At 38.4% G+C, this 16,176-nt stretch overlaps 2 protein-coding genes across 5 annotated transcripts in view; one reads left to right on the top strand and one right to left on the bottom strand.

Annotated features, from left to right (window-relative positions):
• CHL1 (cell adhesion molecule L1 like) overlaps positions 1–16,176 on the top strand; it is a 279,616-nt gene that overhangs the window by 17,996 nt on the left and 245,444 nt on the right. The window lies entirely within an intron of this gene.
• LOC138158358 (rhomboid domain-containing protein 3-like) lies at positions 14,284–15,623 on the bottom strand. Its single transcript, XM_069084507.1, is given in 3 exon segments — positions 14,284–14,876; positions 14,878–15,191; positions 15,194–15,623. Coding segments are annotated over 3 exon segments (1,179 nt in total). The 3' UTR covers positions 14,284–14,441.

The raw sequence follows: 16,176 nt of genomic DNA, 5'->3' as shown, positions 1-16,176 counted from the left end.
AGTGACTTTTCCTGTATAATGCCTGATTGTTTCCTAAAATGAGGAAAATCAGTTTAGAACTCTTCCCACAATGCATTACCACACATATTTTTAATTATATTCCAGAAGACAATTTCCTAATAAAACCAAAGACTGAATACAGAATAGAAAGTCTAAATTTCTGTGTTTAATTTTAACCTTGACCCCAATTCCCTTTTCAATTTCTAACAAAATTCTCAGAGGAACCCAATTTCAAAGGGTCTCAAAGCACCTTCATTTTCTATCTACACAGGTTTTTGCATGTAATTGATTTGTTCCCAGTAGATGTGCAACACAATTGATTTGCTTGAAAAAGCATTAAAGTGCTTGAATCAAGCAATTCAGGTAAAACTCATTTGTGTCCTGGTAAGTCAGGTTCAAATCAATGGATTTGACCTTAGCCACTGTCCACCCAGAGTGGGGTCTGCAGTTATCAATCTGAGACCAGTCAGATGTGTTTAAGATTGACATGTGGCGGTCCAGTTGAGAATTCATCTGCATGCATAAGAAGTCCATTTTTGCAAACATAGTCTTTAGCCTCAATTTTGGTGGGTGTATAGGAGAACAGGCCATGCCTTTATTCCCTAGAGACCTTATGAAGACTGATTAGCTGATATTTGTGTATTATTTGGAAAATAAAAAGTGTTAGTCATTGTTATTACTAATAAACCTCCTTTTTGCCTGGTATATTTCTGAATATTATTCATAAGAAAAAAAATCCATTATGTTATTTACCAGGGAAGCAATCTGCTAAAGCAGCACAGTATTTACTGCCTCAATTAAGCATGTGTTCCACATTTTCTGGCATTAAACTTTTGTAGGTTCTTTTTGTGGGAAGGAGGGGAAGGAAAAGTTAGGGCAGGAATGATGATAGACAGAAATATGTGAATCAGTGTTTTCATGTATGTGTTTTAAGAGTGCACAGCAAGAAAGTATCAATGACTATTATAATCTTAATGGAATAGTTGGTCCAAAACCCTATAAAAAGGGTCAGGATTTGAATTCTGAGTTTAGGGTTGTTTTTCAAATGGGTTTACATTCCGCGGCTTCTCCTGAAATTGTCTTTTAATATAATTTCATAGCGTTTCATTGAAAATGTGTCAGTGGAGCAAAATTTCTGCTGATGAGGTGAGGAAGCGTCAGCATATTTTTTTAAAACTTGCAATTCAATTTTTTGCAACTATATCCACAAGGTAAAGGGGAGTGAAATTTTAGAAAAGGCTATTTAGTTTACAAGCATGTTATCACAGGATTGCTTTTTAAATTTATTTTCATTTTTATGTGTTTCTCTTTTCTTTGTCTTTTTGTCATTTCGAATGGAGATTATTGCATCTTTTATACTTGCAATCCCCCTCCCCCCACATGCATTCAACCATCAGTAAAATACCTATCACATAGAAATACAATCATACTTTTTTGTGGATTAATCAAAAGTGCTCAGATTATATTTATGTAAAATTCAATTTATTTGGAATTACTTAGAACTTGCCCTGGTACACTAGGGTTGTTTAGACAAAACTAATTTCTAATATTTGCATTAAGGAAGACAAATTATCCTGAATAGAGAGGGAAGGAGAGGAACATGAAGGTGAGGCACTTTGATCTGCCCATATCTGAAGGTTTTTGTTTAGTTCTGAGAATACTATTTTGGGAAGGTGTTTGATAAAATGGAGCATATCCTATCCAGAGCAATCAAGATGATGAGGCTCTGGAGGTCATGATATTTGAAGATCAAGTAAGGAACTAGGGATATTTAGTCTGGAAAAGAGAAGACTTAGGTGGGATTTTATGGCTGCCTTCCAATATGGGAATGTCAGCATGTGGAAAAGGTGTTCAGTTTTTTGGTATCCTCAGAGAATAGAAATAAAGGTCATGAATGGAGTTTGCAGCAAGCTAGATTTAGACACCATGTAATGAATGACTTCCTTACAATTAGAACTGTCTCATAGTGAAATAGGCTGCTTTCAGTATTAGTGATGTCTGTATCATTAATTGGAAGTCTTTAAGCAAAAAAAGATTGTATGACAACTTATAAGAGAAATTCCTAAATGATTTCTAGTTCAGGGGAATGTACAACTAAATGACCTCTGAAACTACTTCCAACTTTGAGTTTCTCTGAAAAGCATCAATAAAGTTTATTTGCAAAGCTTCAATTATGTGAAAAACTTCCTTAAAAGGAAAAAAAAGTAATATTTTTGTCTTTACCTTGGAAACCATTTGAGACAATTGTATTTTTCTTTTAAAAATATGGCCCAAGTAACTATTAATTAGTAGTAATGGTGGTGGTAGTAGTGGTAGTGGTGATGGTAGTGGTGGTGGTAGTAGTAGTAGCAGCAATAGTAGTAGAGTGTGGTGGTAGTAGAGATGATGGTGGTGGTGGTGATAATAGAAGTAGTCATAGTAGTATTATAGCAGCTGTTATCAGAATATTATAGTATCCTGCAGAAAAAGTCTCATTGAAAGCCTTAGGGGTGAGTAGCCTATTAATACTAAGCATCACTTCTCCCATACTTTTTTTTTTTGCCTTTTGGAGGGCAATTTGGGGTTAAGTAACTTGTCCAAGGTTACACGGCTAGTATTTTTGTGTGGGTGTTAAGTGTCTCAGGCTGGAACCAAACTTGGGTCCTCCCAACTCCAGGGCCAGCGTTTTACTCGCTGCACCACCTAGCTGCCCCCTCTCCCATACTTTTAATTTTCATTTTAATAATCTTTCATATTTCTCTGTCCCACCCTAACTCAATTTCTTCTTGTCTGTGCCATTTTAATAGGTCATTTGTAACCCATTCTCTATCCAAATCTCCCACATACACACACCCCCCCCAAAGCATTCTTTCTATCTTTTTAAAATGTTACCTCATTTTCCCCTCAGAATTCCTTAGAAATCCCTCCAGTATTGAATAATCCTCCTGATCTTTAAGCCTGTAAAATGGAATTAGCATACTTTTCTTATACAGGATAGGACTGTACATTTGGAATCAGGCAGACCTGAATTTGAAGCTGACCTCAAAAACTTACTAGTCATGTGACCCTTGGCAAATCATTTATGTCTGCCTGACTCAGTTTCCTCATCTGTAAAATATGATAATAGCAGAAGGTCAAGTGAGATAACATGTAAAGAACTTTTCAAATATTTAAATGCTATATAAATCCTCACTGTTATTGTTACTACTACTACTAATTCTACTTCTCCTTCTGCCTCAGTCAACCAATAACATTTTCTGATTTTGCGTCAGCTTGGAATGGTAGACAGAGCACTGGGCTACCATCTAGGGAAGTTTCATAGATGAGATATGAATTCTGGTCTTTCTGATTTAAAATCCACTGTTTTATTCACCTATTATGCCACAGTTTCTCCACAAAGAATTCACTTGAAATGAATTACCTCATCTCCTTTGTTCCATTCTTCAAAACTTCTTAGTTATGTTACCCTCACTCCACTCTTTCCCTCTGGTAATAGAAAAAAAAACAACTATATACCATTTACTAAGACTATTTACTTTGCCTCTGTTCTTGATCTCCTCTCCTATCTCCTCCAGAATCTTGCTGCATCACTCCTTTTTCATGTATTATTGATCTTTCCCTTGCCAGTGACTCCTCATCTGTGTACAGACTGACTCAATTCTCACCAAGCATAAAAACAGAGAAAAACATTGTTATCTTTATTTGCCATATAGATATTACCCTATCTTGCTGCTAAAAATGTGAAAGAAAAATATTGCCTATGCCTGGTATCACTCCCTCTAGTGACCTCATGACTTACTTCATCTTTCAAATCATGATCCAATTCATCTTTCTTATTCAAAGTTGCAAACTCCATACCGGGGACAATAGTGGTACCCTGAAAATAAGATTTAGGAAGAGGAAAAAGATTTTTTTCAGAAAAAAATATTATTAGTTTGCTTTTAAATATGTTCAATCCTATTTAAACTTTGTGTCTCTGTATCTAGCTCAATACTCTGCACATAGTGGGTTTGCATCAAACAGGTCCAATACACATATTTGTTGTAATTGTGAAAAGAAAGGGGGAGAGAAACTATATTATTATCACTAAGGGAGACTACACTTTGAAAATACTATCACCAATTCATTGACTTTTGCAATTTAGTTCCTATGAATTCCATAATTTATTTTGTTGAATTGTACATTGGGAATTCACCATATGCTTGAAAACTGGCTGTAAAGCCTCTCCAAGTATATGCTTTGCATATTAATTTTATGCATGTGTATGTGAGTCAATGGGGAACTACACAAGGTGTCTTTCATTTTAGAAAAAAAAGAAATAACCTAGAGACTTGTGTGCAAGCAAAAGAAGACATGATGAATTATTGTTAAATGCTAAAGTGAAACAATTTATGCAAAATTCTGAAGGGCTGAATTTCATCTACTAAATATTTAGTCATTTGAGTTTTGGTGACTATCACATGTGAACTTGTACTCATCAAACAATTGTTCCATCATTATTGTGTCTACAATATGCTAGACAGGATTTTTGTCCCCTGTGACTTAATATCCCAAGCAATTCAATAGCAGCATGGATATATTGATTCTTAGAAGTGGGGCTGAATGGAGAGGCACAAGAGTTGTGGGCAGATTCTGGGAATCACATGTGATGAAAACTGTCACTGGGAACAGCGGGTAGAACATTAGGGTTAGGAGAGTCCTCCACTCAGCATTGAGACCTTTAATTGCCCTTGCCATTTGGTAGCAGTAGTCTGTAAGGTGGTCAGCCATCCTTATCCATTTAGCAGTAGGGGGTGGAGTGGAAATTATTGATCTTTTGTTATAGTCCTCATTGAGGAGAGAAAATCAGAGTCCCCTAGAGGAAATCGCCTGGGGAGTAAAGGTCTAGACAATCTGGGTTTTGATTTGAGGCAGCCCTCAGATCCTCAGCAAGCCACTGTCATTCAGGAAAAAAAGTAGATCCAAAAAAGAAATGGCACAATGCACACACTCATGTTCACATATTGTGTACAACTCCCCACAACAAAGGACTTTTCAGAAGCACCAAACTTCTCTTCACATGTGGGAGTCCATGCAGAAATCAGATTTTAGAAAATCATGTGTATTTTTAATTCCATAAATAAGACATAGGAAGTAAACTCTGTCATGCATAAAAAATGAGAGGAAGGATTTAAAAAAATATTAGCTTTGCTTAGGGGTCTCCTGGCTTTCGTTTAACTCAGTTGTGATTTTTTAAGTCATGATATGAGGTAGGATTGGAATGAAGAAAGGCATATGTCTTTTCTGCTGGGCAATGGAAGATTGACCTAGGAACAAGAAGAGGTATGGAATGTGTCAAAACTAAGAAGCAGCTAGACATGGGGATAAGAGGGCATAAGGGTGGGGTCATACCAAAAGCCAGGGTAGGCACAATGTTGAAATTAAGTAAGACAATTAGTTGTGTTGCAGAGGAACCAGAGTGTGCTTAAGAGAATGTTTTAAAAAGCAAGTGGTATCATGTTAAAGTGAAAGTCTAGAAGAGATTATAGCAGCGACATTTAGATTCGATTGCAAGAGAAAAACTCCTGAAGGCAGAGATTTGATGACAAAGGTTGTGATAGTTTTGTAATTAGATGACTAAGGCCAGAACAGGGAACTTTATTGAAGGGTTGGTGAGAAACAGACCTTAAAAGAGTCACTGAACAAAAGAAGATGGAGAAGGAATTGGTGACAGATTATAACATGGGGAAAAGAGAGTGAGCAGAGGAAAGTAACCAAGTATGGGTAGTTGACATATTACAGTGGTGTCAGGAGCGATCTTCACATGCTTACTCCCTCCATCTCTGAACTTATTGTCCCATATTCTCTACTTTTTAGTTTCCTCGCCACTTGCCACTGGATTTTTGTTTCCTCTGAGATGCTCTCAATCAAAATCCCTGCAAAATGTGACTCAGATATCCATTTGGATCTGGGATCAAATCCATAGTTCATTCACTAGGCATATATTAAGCACCTACTACGTGCCAGGCACAATGCCTTTCCCAGTCCTCCTTAATCTACCATATCTATAAAATAGCTTCCCCTCTGAGACTACCCCCAATCTATCTCATACATGACTTGTTTGTATATAGCTGCTTGCATGTTGTCTCCTCCATTAGACTGTAACCTCATTGAGAGTAGAGACATTAAAAAAATTGTTTTCATATAAACATTTAGTACAGTGTCTGGCATACAGTAGATGTGTAATAAATGCTAGTGGACTGACTTACTGACTACTAAGTGCAGGAAGAAGACAGAAAGGAAAATGCTATGACTTCAAGGAGCTTTCATTCTAATGGGGAAAAAATATATGATGCAAGGTTATCTCAGAAAGATGGGGATAGACATGGGAGAAAAAGAACCTAGAAAAGGCCTCTTGGAGAAATCTTGAAGGAAGTCAAAGAAAAAAAGACTGATCAGTCAGCAAATCTTTATCAGGTACCTACTATGTGCCAGGTATGATGTAAAGCATTCAGGAATGAAAAAAAAGATAAAGAACAGTCCCTAATCTTAAGGAGTTCACAGTCTTATGGTGAGAAGGGAATACATTCCAGTCCTGGGCAAAAAAAGGCACAGAATTGGGTGATGGAGTATCATGTACAAGGGACAATAAATAGGTTAATGTTTCAAGACTGGAAAGTGTTTGGAGGGGAATAATTTCCCCTTCAGAATTAAAAAAAAGATTGAATAAGATTTTATTTTCATCAATTACATGTAAAAAAAACAATTGTGTACAGCATTCTGGTTCTGTTCACTTCATTTTCCATCAGTTCATCAGTCTTTCCATTAGTCTTTCCAGGTTCCATCAGGCTTTTCAGGTTTTTATGGAATTATCCTGCTTGTCATTTCTTATAGCACAAGAGTATTTCCATTACCAAATATACTACAACTTGTTTAGTCATTCCTCAATTGATGGGCATCCAGAAAAGAATAGATTTTAAGAAGACTAGAAAGATATGCAGGGTCTAAGTTGTGAAAAATGTTGAATGCCAAATAAAGAAACTTATATTTGATCATGGAAGTAATTGGGAGCCATTGAAATTTAGAAAAATAGCTTCAGTACCTAAGTAGAGGATGAATTGAAGGGGAGAGATACTTGAAGCAAGGGAGACTCACCAGAAGACTTTTACACTAGTACAAGCAATGGTGGGATGAGAGTATTATCTTTAATCATGTAAACTGCCACCTATCCATGCCTTTCAATCTTGGTAGACCCCTGTATGTGCTCCTATAATGTCATCACAGGGGCTCAATGTAACAAGAGAAGGGGGATTTCCTTACCTTCTCTTGATATCACAAAGATATCAGAGGAGTATACAAGTTGTGCATCAACTATCCCTATCTACTATCCCATCAACGATCACTATCTTCACTTGATCAGTCCCTTTCTCATCATTGATTTTCTTTGATGGCATCTTTACATTTCCCTTGTTATATTGTTTATAATGCATTGCAGCTTGCTGTCCCCTATCATGTTCCTTCCCATTGGTATTGGATAATGTCCATCTTCAGGTTTTTTTTTTTAGAATTTATAGTGTTCAGTGACAGCTTGCCAATTTCTCATATCTGTACACATACATAGGTGCACGCACAGAGCTATTCTTTAGGTATTTTGCATTTGTGTATTGCAGTTGTGGTTGTTTTCAAACTAATGGCAACCACTGGAAACGTTTAAAATAACAAGAGGGTGAAATTACAGTTATAGTATCTAAAAAGCCTAGTAGTAAATAACCCTGGCTTTCAATGAAGCATGAAATGGAGTTTAGACTAACTGTTCTTAACATTCCTGTTTCCCATCTCTCACTCTCTTTCAGTGACTCATCTTTTTAATTCAAGTCTTGGAACAGGAAATATGGTGTAGTGGATAGACCATGGCAACTGGAGACTGGAGAATATGGGTTCAAATCTAACCTGTGACACTTGCTGGTTGTTTGATGACTTAACCTTTCTGTGCCTCAGTTTCTTCCTCTGTAAACTAGGAGGCTAAACTTAATGGTATCTAAGCACTTAGAGAACAAAATTTATGATCTTGCAGACTTGGAAGTGTTATAGCCCTCCAATTCTCTTTATATTCTTGATATGATAATATTTCTGAAGTTCCTCTCCCTTTCAGGATCAAAAAGATATTCTTTCCTCAGCACAGTTCCCCGACTCCAAACTTCAATCTTCCACTAAATGTTGAACAGTTAAATTGTGGCTCACTGGGCACCCAGAAAGCCAAGCTAAATTCACTTGCATATCAGAAGAAACCCCAGAGATTTGCCACTATCACGATGTTCTGACAAAAGTAAAAAATCAGATCATCACATTTAATGATATCTGATCTGGAGAAAATTTATGATATTAACCCAAAGGGAAAAATCTATGGGTTATGCTTCTGCATATCTTCAAATAATTCTTTCAAGAACAGGCAGTTTCAATGCACCATCATTCCCTCCCTTCCTATTTTCTACCAAGCAAAGCATCTGTCATTCAGTCTTTTTTTATTATTTTAAAAAACAAACAAAAAAGCAACATTTCAATTTTCATAGGATTTATTGTTCATGTCCTCATTAATGCAAATGACATTTCAAGGGCTACAGATTCTCTGGATGTTTAAAAAGATAAAAAATATGTAAAAAAAGCTGGCCATTTTTCCTTCTCTCTTCTTTTGTAGCTTCAAATTTTCTCAGCAGCAGCAGGGAAAAAGCAAGCAGAAAGTACCCTAGCAGAGACCACATCAGCAACAATTATCCTTGGTGTCATATATGCTCCTTATATAGTATCTCTTTCCCGCCTTCCTTCCTTCCTTCCTTCCTTCCTTCCTTCCTTCCTTCCTTCCTTCCACAAATACTACTATATATAGGGCAGTTTGCTAGGTCGACATTTAATGTCCTTCAGTATCAGGTCCAATACTCAATAGTAAATGGTTACATAACTGATATATTAATAGATGATATCATTGACATCTACAAGGATCATTGCAAGTAACTTCATAATTTATGTGATTACTGAGGGTACCAGGTAAGAAAGGAAATAACAGTGCCTAATTCTAGAATCCTTTAAATAGTTGAATAAAATCCATCAAAAAGATAAGTTTCTTGATCTTTTGTGATAAACATTTGGAGGAGCACGTGGATGGAGAAACACTTTGTAGTGTGGTGAAGAGTCAGCTTTCTCCATGGTCAAAGTCACACCCTTAGTGTCAAACTTAAAGAAAATGCAATTTATTTCTTTTTAAAAGTGGATCTTATTGATATATTTTGTTTTTCTATCATATATATTTCACACTGTATTCATTCCTCATCCCATCCCTTATATTTGGGGGAATATATCCCCACATGTGTGGGGGAAAAATGTTCCCCCAACCGAAGAAGCTTTTTAAAAATATTCTATATAATACCTAATATCTGTGCCACTCCTTGCTTTTGCAAAGGATTAAGGGTAAATGTGTTCTTTTACTTCTTCTTCGGGACATGCTTGGTTATCATAATTTTACATCATTCATTTTTTAAAATTTTGCTGTTGTTCTTTCCTTTTACGTTACTATGGTCTTTTAGTATTTTATTTTTGTGACTTTGCTTGCTTTGCATCAGTTCATATGTATTTCAGTATTTCTCTGAATTCATCATGGACAAGTAAGATTCCATCACATTCATATATACTTCAATTCATTTCAATATGTATTGGAGCCCCTACTAGCTCCTAGCTTTGTGCATATTCATGACATAATTTCAAAAGTATAAACATACAATTTTATTGTGGTACTCTTGCATATGTAGGACATACTCTAATTGAGTACAAAACTACATAGGACAAGCTTATATGGTAAAATATACAGGATATAATTATCCCTTCCACATGATGAATTTCTCCATAGAGGTTTTATATTCAGGGTCAGCATAAGAAATTAAATGGGAATTGGGGGGATTTTTGTGGAAACTACAGATAACATGCAAAAGCCAACAGATGACACAGAAAAAAAATTTAGAAACTGAGAAATGCATAAAATATGTGTGTAATATTATATGATATCAACATATTTAATCTTTTAATAGCGTAATAATTCAGAATTCTTCTCTGGTACAAAGGGAGGCCAAAAATTTTACATGGATTTCCCAGATCTCAAGTGTGTCATTCCTCACTGTGTGGAAGAAATAACTGTAGAATATTTCAAGCTTTGAAAGGACTGTGTGTGTGTGTGTGTGTACACACACATACATGCATATATGTGTATAAGTAGATATATGTACACATATATATGTATAGATATGTATGTATAGTATGGTATATTTATTTTGAAGTTGAACAAATGTAGAAAAAAAGGAGCCATTAATTTTTTATTAGGGTTGAGGTATAGACAAACACCTCTGATTTATAGGAAAGATTGCCCATGTACTGCCCAAATATCGACAGAACCATGAGGCATCGAGAAGAAAGAGATGAATAGAAAGACTGTTAGGAGTATGGTAGGATTGCAGGAGGCAAAGAAACAAGTTAACAAGGAATATAAATTAGGCCTGTTTCTTAATGATATTATTTGGGAAGAAGAAGTGGACACCCTCAGAACGTGATGTTAGCACATCTCTCTGTGTTCTCAGAAAGGGGTAAGAGAGAAAAGGGACAATAAATACTATTGAAACCAAAATTACTGGACAACACCATGCTTTGTTATAAAATAGGCGCTTTTGTATATGAAAGGTGCAGGTAGGGGTGGGAGAAAGAGAAAGGAAATGTGTGTGTGTGGCACAATAGGGCAAGGGCTTTGGGAGTGAAATAACTTCAGAGTTCAAATTCTTCCTCTAGTATTTACTACCTATGTGACCTAGGACAAGTCATTTGACTTCAGAGGATCACAGCTTTAGAGCAAGAAAGAGTTTTAAAGGCCATTTAGTCCATGTCTTGAGTCACTTGCCCAAATTTCTACAGATAGTAAGTACCTAGGGTGTGATTTGGATCAAGATCCCTTTGACTCCAATTCCAAGACTATACCACAATGGACCTTAGGTTCCTAAAAGGGTTGGACTAATGGACCTCTGGACTTCTAGTTCTAAGCAATCACAGGGATGAATACTTGTGATTTTTAGGCTGTTTATAAAAGGGACATATTGTGAATTTGTGAAGATTGCCAGAGGAGGGGGATGCAGGCCAAATAGCAAGTATTAAGATTGATCATGAAATCAGTGTGCTTGGCCTGGGTGTTCTTCAATAGTTTGTTGCCCCAGCAAGAGAACAGTGAGCTCTTTTCTCATGTTTTTCATTGAGGCCAATTCCTCTCATACTTTATTTATGCATCATAGTGGCAATTGAGTTGTTTTCCTCTTGATGGAATGTTCATGCAAAAAAAAAAAGATATGAGAGAGACAGAGAGAGACAGACAGACATACAGAGACAGAGAGAATAGGGAGACAAAAAGAAAGAGAAAGAGGAAGAAGTTATTAGGAGGAGGAGTATTGGGTAGAATGGAAGAAAATTGGTCACCCATTAAAAACGTGACAAATTCAATTTGTTTAAACTCAAAAGATGTCTATTATACACGAAGCATTACACTAGGCATCAAAGGAGAATACTGAAGTTTTAAACTTTATTAGATTAGAAATGCACTAAGACTTTGCTGCATGCTGCATATGAGACATAGATCATACTCTCATGGAGCTTACAATCCTTTAGTAAGGGTCAGATGTGGGCTTAAATATCCCATCAGTGACACATAGACAGTGTTCTAAACCACCTACTAAACTGCTTTGTGCCTTTTCAAAGTGACTTTTAAGCTGATCATGGGATTATAGTCATCCTCTTAGGGACTGTGATAACTCTTTATTTAAAGCTTTTGAAAGTTGGCAAATGTGGGATTGGCTTTTCATTGCTTTTATATGTCCAAGTAAACTATTTAATGCAAGAATTCTTAACCTAGTATGAGGGAACTTATTTGTCTGTCTTTCTATCTAACTAGCTATCTCTACCACATATACAAAATACACACATATATGTGTATGTACATACACATATATGTGTATGTGTAGATAGATAAGTAGTTATATCTATATACATATGTACATATATGTATATAATCTACCTTTTGTAACTATTTTAATGTCGTTTATTTCCTTTGTATCCCTATATGTTTATCTTGTACATTTAAAAATATTATTCTGCAAAAGCCTCTGTGATTTTTTATATATTTTGAAAGATGTCATTGACAAAAACAAACAAAAAAAGGTTAAGAACTCTAAAGCCATGGTTTAGTCAATTTGCATTGATTTTAGACTATGAGTATAATATTTCATGTTCCTTTCCTTGTCTGGATCCTTCACAATATTTGAATTGGTTTCTGTAGTCCTGATTAGCTATTGATGCACTTGTTTCATATATGTGACTTTAAATGATGTATTTCTGTCTAGACACATCACGGATTATCCCTGGAGATCTCATTTCATAAAGCATTCATTGTTGCTAGTCTCTGAGGGTCTTAACTAAGATAAATGAAAATATATATTCCCTGCCCACAAGGAGCATATGGCATGCATTTACGAAAAATAATGTCAAAATTCAAGAGGAAGACAAGAGTTTGATTCATTAGATTTTGTAATAGTGTTTAAACCCAGGTAATCTTGAATCTGAAGGTGGCTCCCAATGCACCATATGTTTTTTTCTAGAGTTATTGTATATAAACAAAGTATGGAGACCACACGTAATTTAGAGCCTATAAAACCGGGAACTGTGACTATAACTGGGGAAAAGTACCTTGTCTTTTCCCAGCCCGCATTGGGAGCATCTTGCCTAAGTTTTATTTTCTTATACAGGCTACAATTCTTATAAAACTTTCATGAATAAAGTAAAAATCTTCAGATATTGAATTTCTTTACTATGTTGGATTTTGAGCAAGGGTAAAAAGCAACAACTTGGCTATTGTTTTGCCATGTATGTGGTGGCTGATTATAAAATGTCTCTCTTCGTTGTTGTGATCTCCCCAAAATACAAACTAAATTGTCGGAAGGTCTCCTTGCTATCTGTTGAATGATTCAGTGGTGAAATTTGCTCCTTAGATTTGCAATTTTATGACTTCCAAATGCTTCCTGACTTTCAGCATACCAGCTAATGTTTTATTTAGTGTCCCCATGAATCAGTCAATGCCACCAAAAGTTCCTGTCACCCTGTAGCAGGTGCTTTCAGAGATTGATATGATATACGCTGTGAGGAGAATTTCTAACTCAGGAACCTATTTAAAAAAAAGAAAAAGCTAGAGTTCTGAGATCTATTTTCATCACTAAGTCAGGTAATGTAAATGTATTTGAGTTTTGAGGAGTAAATTAATATATATTTTAGGAGAATTCACTTCCAGGGCAGTGCTCTATTGATAACTCAAAGTCAAATAAATATCTGTCTGATTAAAAAATATTATTCTCAGTCAATCAACAGGCATTTATTAAGGGCTAATCATGTTTCACATACTATGCATATTATAGGTAACCTTCATTATGATTAATGTCAATGAAATTAGACATTCGAGGACCTATTAAACAACAACCATATAGACTATGTTACTACTATCTTAATGGAAAAATACATGTAAGCTGAATAATCTTTCCTTAAAAAACAAAACAACACTTTTTAGCATTGTTAAGAAAAAATACAATACATTTCTAAGGATTTTATTTAGTTTGCAAAATTGAAGGGTTTTATTACTCTATTAAAAATCTGTTTGGGGGCTTTTATAATTGGGAAATGGTTGAACAAGTTAGGGTATATGATTGGGATGAAATATTATTGTGCTATAAGAAATGATGAACTCAATGATTTTAGAATAATATGGAAAGACTGGCACAAAATAATGAAGAATAAAATGAGAACCAAGAGAATATCATATACATTAATAATAATATTGTTTGAAGAATGACTTTGGGCAAATAAATTATTTTTTGTATTATAAATACTCAGCTATAAAGGACATATGAAGAAAGATGCTATCTGCACCCAGAGGGGAAAAAATCTGATAAATAGAAGTAGGTATAGAATAATTTTGTATATATGTGTATGTATGTGTGTGTGTCTATTTGCAGATATTGTATCGTGTCTGTGTCTGTGTATGGTACTTTTGTCTAGGGCAGGGTGGGGGAGGAAAGAAAAAAAGAAATGGAATTTACATGATAATTTCCTTGTACATTTGAAAGGAATAGCATGTTGTGCATAGTAGACTTGAACTTTCATGTACAGTCATGTTTTATTGTACTATTTTATAGAAATGCTTGTTTAATAAACAAATTAAAAATAAAAATTTTTATTATTTTTTTTAAAGATAAAATGGATTTATTCGGCAGGAGTGTGTGTCTGTGTTTGTGTGTGTCTCTGTGTGTGTTGCTGAGAGCTGACGGGCTGCCTCAGCCAGAAGCCTGCACCCTGCCCCTGCCCCTGCCCCCCAAACACGCCCAGCTTCCCCCTCCGTTCTCTGCCCCAGGCATCGCTCCTTAAGGCCTGGCGGGCTCCTGCTTCTGGGCGACTGGAGGGGGGCCCTCTCCGGGACGCTCACTTCTGCCCGCCAGGCTCACCTGGGCTGCATCGCCCACCTGCCCCGCTACTAGAAGCGAGACAGCCCCTTCCACGCGCCCTGTGGCTGCAAGCGCCACCACCGCCTGCCCCATGGAGAATCCCATGCGCTCCAGCTGCTGCAGCCTTAGGGAAGAGACAGACAACTTAGACAACCTCAGCTCCTCCTCGTCCTGAAGGGAAGCTTGGATGGCGGCCTGCAGCAACTCATCATTCAAAGCCTCTCCCTGGCGCCACAGTGGGGTCTCCAGAGGGAGGCTGGGGGAGTCCCACGATGGGGCCCCTTCAAACAAGGAGGGCCCGGTCCCCAGGCCAATAGAGAGGGGAACTGGCGCGGGGGGGGGGGGGGGGGGGGAAGGCCCAGAGTCCTGGCACCAAATTCCCAAGAGGTCCAGGATCTGGATGTCTCAGTCCGTCAGGATGCAGGATGGGCAGCTCCAGCGGGCTGCCCGGGGCTGGGATGAAACACAGCAGGCAGCTCCCCTCCAGTGCCCTGCAGACACCAGCCCTTTGCAGGGCCTGGAGCCGGCGCTCGGAGAGCTCCAGCCGGCGAAAGACCCCAGCAGAGGAGGCCAGGCCGGTGAGGAGGCCGCACAGCTGAAGTAGGAAGGGGGGCTCGGAGCTCAGCAGGTGCATCAGGGCCAGCAGCAGCAGGGGCGGGACCACCCCCAGGGCAGCCTGGTCCGGCTCCGGTGCTGGGCCGCCAGCAGAGCCAGGTGGATGGGCGTGTAGCCGCAGCCCCTGCGCCCCGCCCCGGGCACCCCGAGGCCGGCCAGGAGCAGGTGCAGCAGCCCGACGGCCAGGGCCCCCAGGGCCGAGGTGTGGACGTAGCGCAGGGTGCCCAGATGGCTCTCCTGGTACCAGCCCAAGGTGGGGAAGAGGAGCAGGCTCAGAAGCAGGGCCGGGAGGGCCGTGTGGCCCAGCGGGAAGGTCAGCAGCCGGTACACCTGCCAGTGTCCCCGCAGCAGCTCCAGGTCCAGCGCCAGGCCGGCCCCCAGCACCCACAGGCCGCAGAGCAGCAGCTGCAGCAGCAGCGACGAGGCCAGGGGCAGCCCTCCGGCCGCGGGGCTCCCGGCGCCCCGCCCATCTCTACTGGGGGCCATGGCCCTTCAGAGCCGGGCGGGCCCCGGGTCTGGCGGCCATGTTGCCATGCCGCCCGGCAGGGCCCCAGCCCAAAATAAAAATTTTTAGAAGGAATCTACTATTGTGCTGAGTAGTCTCCCACACCCCAAGAAGCTTACATTCTTTTGGGAACTTGGATTACCAGATATGTGCTTGCCCTTTGAAATGTCTCTTGCACCCTAAGATTCAAGAGAAGAAAGGTTTCTATGATAATTGTAAGTAGGATACAGTTTTAACCAAAATATTCCAACTCCAAATTCCACTCCTCATGCCAACCTCACAAGGGGGTATTGACTGAATATGAACTTGGTATTCTTATTTCATCATGTTTGAGGTGCCACAGGCAACACAGTGAATACTGGCTGAGTCTGTAACGAGAAGGCTTCCACACGGTTCTTTTGACACTGATGAAGTGAACTGTATTCTATAGGCAAGGGCTGCTGGAGATATTGCTTTAGGCATGCTGAGCACAGCCATTTGGGAAATCGGGAGTATGTAGAAGCTATACGTTAATTTCTTGATTTTTTAGCCCAT

This window comes from Petaurus breviceps, unplaced genomic scaffold (assembly GCF_028583685.1).
Source record: "Petaurus breviceps papuanus isolate PSGF00001 unplaced genomic scaffold, PetGlider_PUasm1.0 174, whole genome shotgun sequence".
NCBI lineage: Eukaryota > Metazoa > Chordata > Mammalia > Diprotodontia > Petauridae > Petaurus > Petaurus breviceps.
This window is presented reverse-complemented; position numbering and strand designations above follow the sequence as displayed.